At 17.3% G+C, this 2,312-nt stretch overlaps 1 protein-coding gene across 1 annotated transcript; it reads right to left on the minus strand. All coding sequences in view use genetic code 6, as the record gives it.

Annotated features, from left to right (window-relative positions):
* Positions 1-271: 271 nt before the first annotated feature.
* On the minus strand, positions 272-2,056 carry IMG5_176210 (hypothetical protein; the record flags this gene model as incomplete). The annotated part of the gene is made up of 8 exons (XM_004027946.1): positions 272-412; positions 478-581; positions 634-693; positions 771-1,168; positions 1,239-1,380; positions 1,445-1,655; positions 1,718-1,780; positions 2,033-2,056. 8 exons carry the CDS (start codon positions 2,054-2,056, stop codon positions 272-274), a joined length of 1,143 nt encoding a protein of 380 aa, XP_004027994.1.
* Between the last annotated feature and the right edge of the window lie 256 nt (positions 2,057-2,312).

Here is a 2,312-nt window from a genome sequence, read left to right on the forward strand (position 1 = left end):
TCAATGATAAAAATAATATATAAATAAATTAACATATTTATATTAATGAGCATATTTATAAAAATATTATACTTTTTGTTATTTTATTATTTTTTTTTTTAAAAAAAAAATAATAATAATAAAGTTTATGTTTATTATGATAATAAAATTATTTTTAAATTAATTTTATTAAAAAAAAGTTTTTAATAAATAAAAATATTCTAAGATTTATAAAATGTAATTTTTTTTTATGTAAAAATAAATATGAAAATAATAATTTTTTTTATAATAATCAAATCTAATTATCTAAATTATCTAAATTTTCTTAGTTATATTTTGCATATTTTTCTTCGTTTCTTTTTAATATATTTTCTATAGGTCCCATTAAACGTTTGAATGTATCAAAATCTAAATAAACTAAATTTACATCCGTCTTTTTTATTTTTATTAAAAAAAAATATGTGAAAAATAATTTTTAATAATATCTGAAAAAAATACCACTGCTATAACATTAGCTTATCTAGGTATATTTTTAACTAAAGCTAATTCACCAAAATAATCTCCTTCTTTATATTCATAGACTGTTTTTTAATCTCCATTTTCTTTTTAATATTTTTTAGGATCATATAAATTATATATATATATATATAATACAATCTTTTTTGGTTGCTATAAGTTCTCCTTCTTCTATCATATAGAAATTAGTTCCTCTTTCTCCCTTTAGTTTTTATTTGTATTTATTAAATTAAAGAAAAGTATATAAATAATATTTTATTTTATAAAAATAATACTTCTTTAATAACATATTCTCCTTTTTTATATTTTAATATCTTTCATACCATCACATAAATGAATTCTTTCATAAGGATCCATAGAGTCTAATAATTCTACGTTTTTAAGTGTTTATTCGAATCTTTCTCTTTTTTTAATTGCAGAATCTTTAACAATATTATTAAAGCATTCTCTATCTAAAGAAAATAAAATAGATTATGTTTTAGCTTAAATTGATGCCGCTCTAGGAGCATTATAAAGTAAAGCAAGCTCGCCAAATGCTTCTCCTGGTTAGTAAGTCTTAAGGTATTTATTTTCTCCGTCTTTTGTAAATCTTTTAAAGCAATCTAATTCTCCTTAATCTATTACATATAATACTTCACCATCTTCTCCTTATTTTATTATCCAATCTCCTTGACTATTAAAATTTATTTTATAAATATTTTTGTTTTGTTTTGTTTAATATAAAATTTATATATATTTTTTACGCAAATTTAACTTCTTGCATAGCATTAACAACTATTTCTCTTTCTCTTTCATCTAAAGAAGAAAACATAAATGCTTACATCAGTCTTTTTTCAATTCTTTCTTTTTAATCTTGATCTTTAGGTATTACTTTTGGTACATAAGCTAGTTTTTTTATTAAATTATCCATAAACTTCTGCTGAAACTGAAATTCTTTATGTTGCATTACTTTATTTTGACAAAAGCTTCATTTAAAATTCTTGTTAATCAAAATCATTTACTTCATCATCTTCATCTTCACTATCTGAGTGAACTCCTGCATGCTATTTTTTATGATGAGCATGATTATGGTCATGATTTTTTTCATTATGGTGAGAATTTTAGTGAGAATGAGTAAAACTTTAACCATTTTATTTTAGCCAATTAATTGAAAAATCAATCTATTAAAAAAATATTATTTTATTTACTATATATATTTTTGGGTATTTTTTTTATTTTTTACAAAATTTTCAGGTTATACTTTCAACAATTCGAGTATTAATTTCTCGAAAAGAGGATTTATTTGCTATAGGTATTCTTTCATTTTAGTTTCTTTTTATAAATTGCTCATTTTTATTTTTTTTAATTTTATTTTTTGATGAAACTTATAAATATTTAAATTAATATTATAAATATAAAACATTTAATGGAAATATAATTTAGTTTTATAACATTAAATTATTATTTTTATTATTTAAAATTATTAAATTAAATTTGCATTATTTATTTATTTAATTAAAAAAAAAAAAAGTAACTTAATTTTTATTTTTTATTTTACCTTATCATGTAACGAATCATACATTTTATATAAAAAATAAAATTAATATATTATATCTTAATAGTATAATTAAATTTTATTTATTATAAATATCAAATATTTTATAATTTACAAAAAAGAAAAAATTATATATAATTTATTTTATCAAGATAATAATTATTCGATAATTATTTTTAATTAATACTATTTTTTTAATTATTTTATTTATAATAATAATAATTTTAAAAAAATCAAATGAAAAATTATATATGATATTTAATTTGATTTCTTTTCTTAAATT

This window comes from Ichthyophthirius multifiliis (genome assembly GCF_000220395.1).
Source record: "Ichthyophthirius multifiliis unplaced genomic scaffold scaff_1120509251287, whole genome shotgun sequence".
In the NCBI taxonomy this organism is placed as follows: domain Eukaryota; phylum Ciliophora; class Oligohymenophorea; order Hymenostomatida; genus Ichthyophthirius; species Ichthyophthirius multifiliis.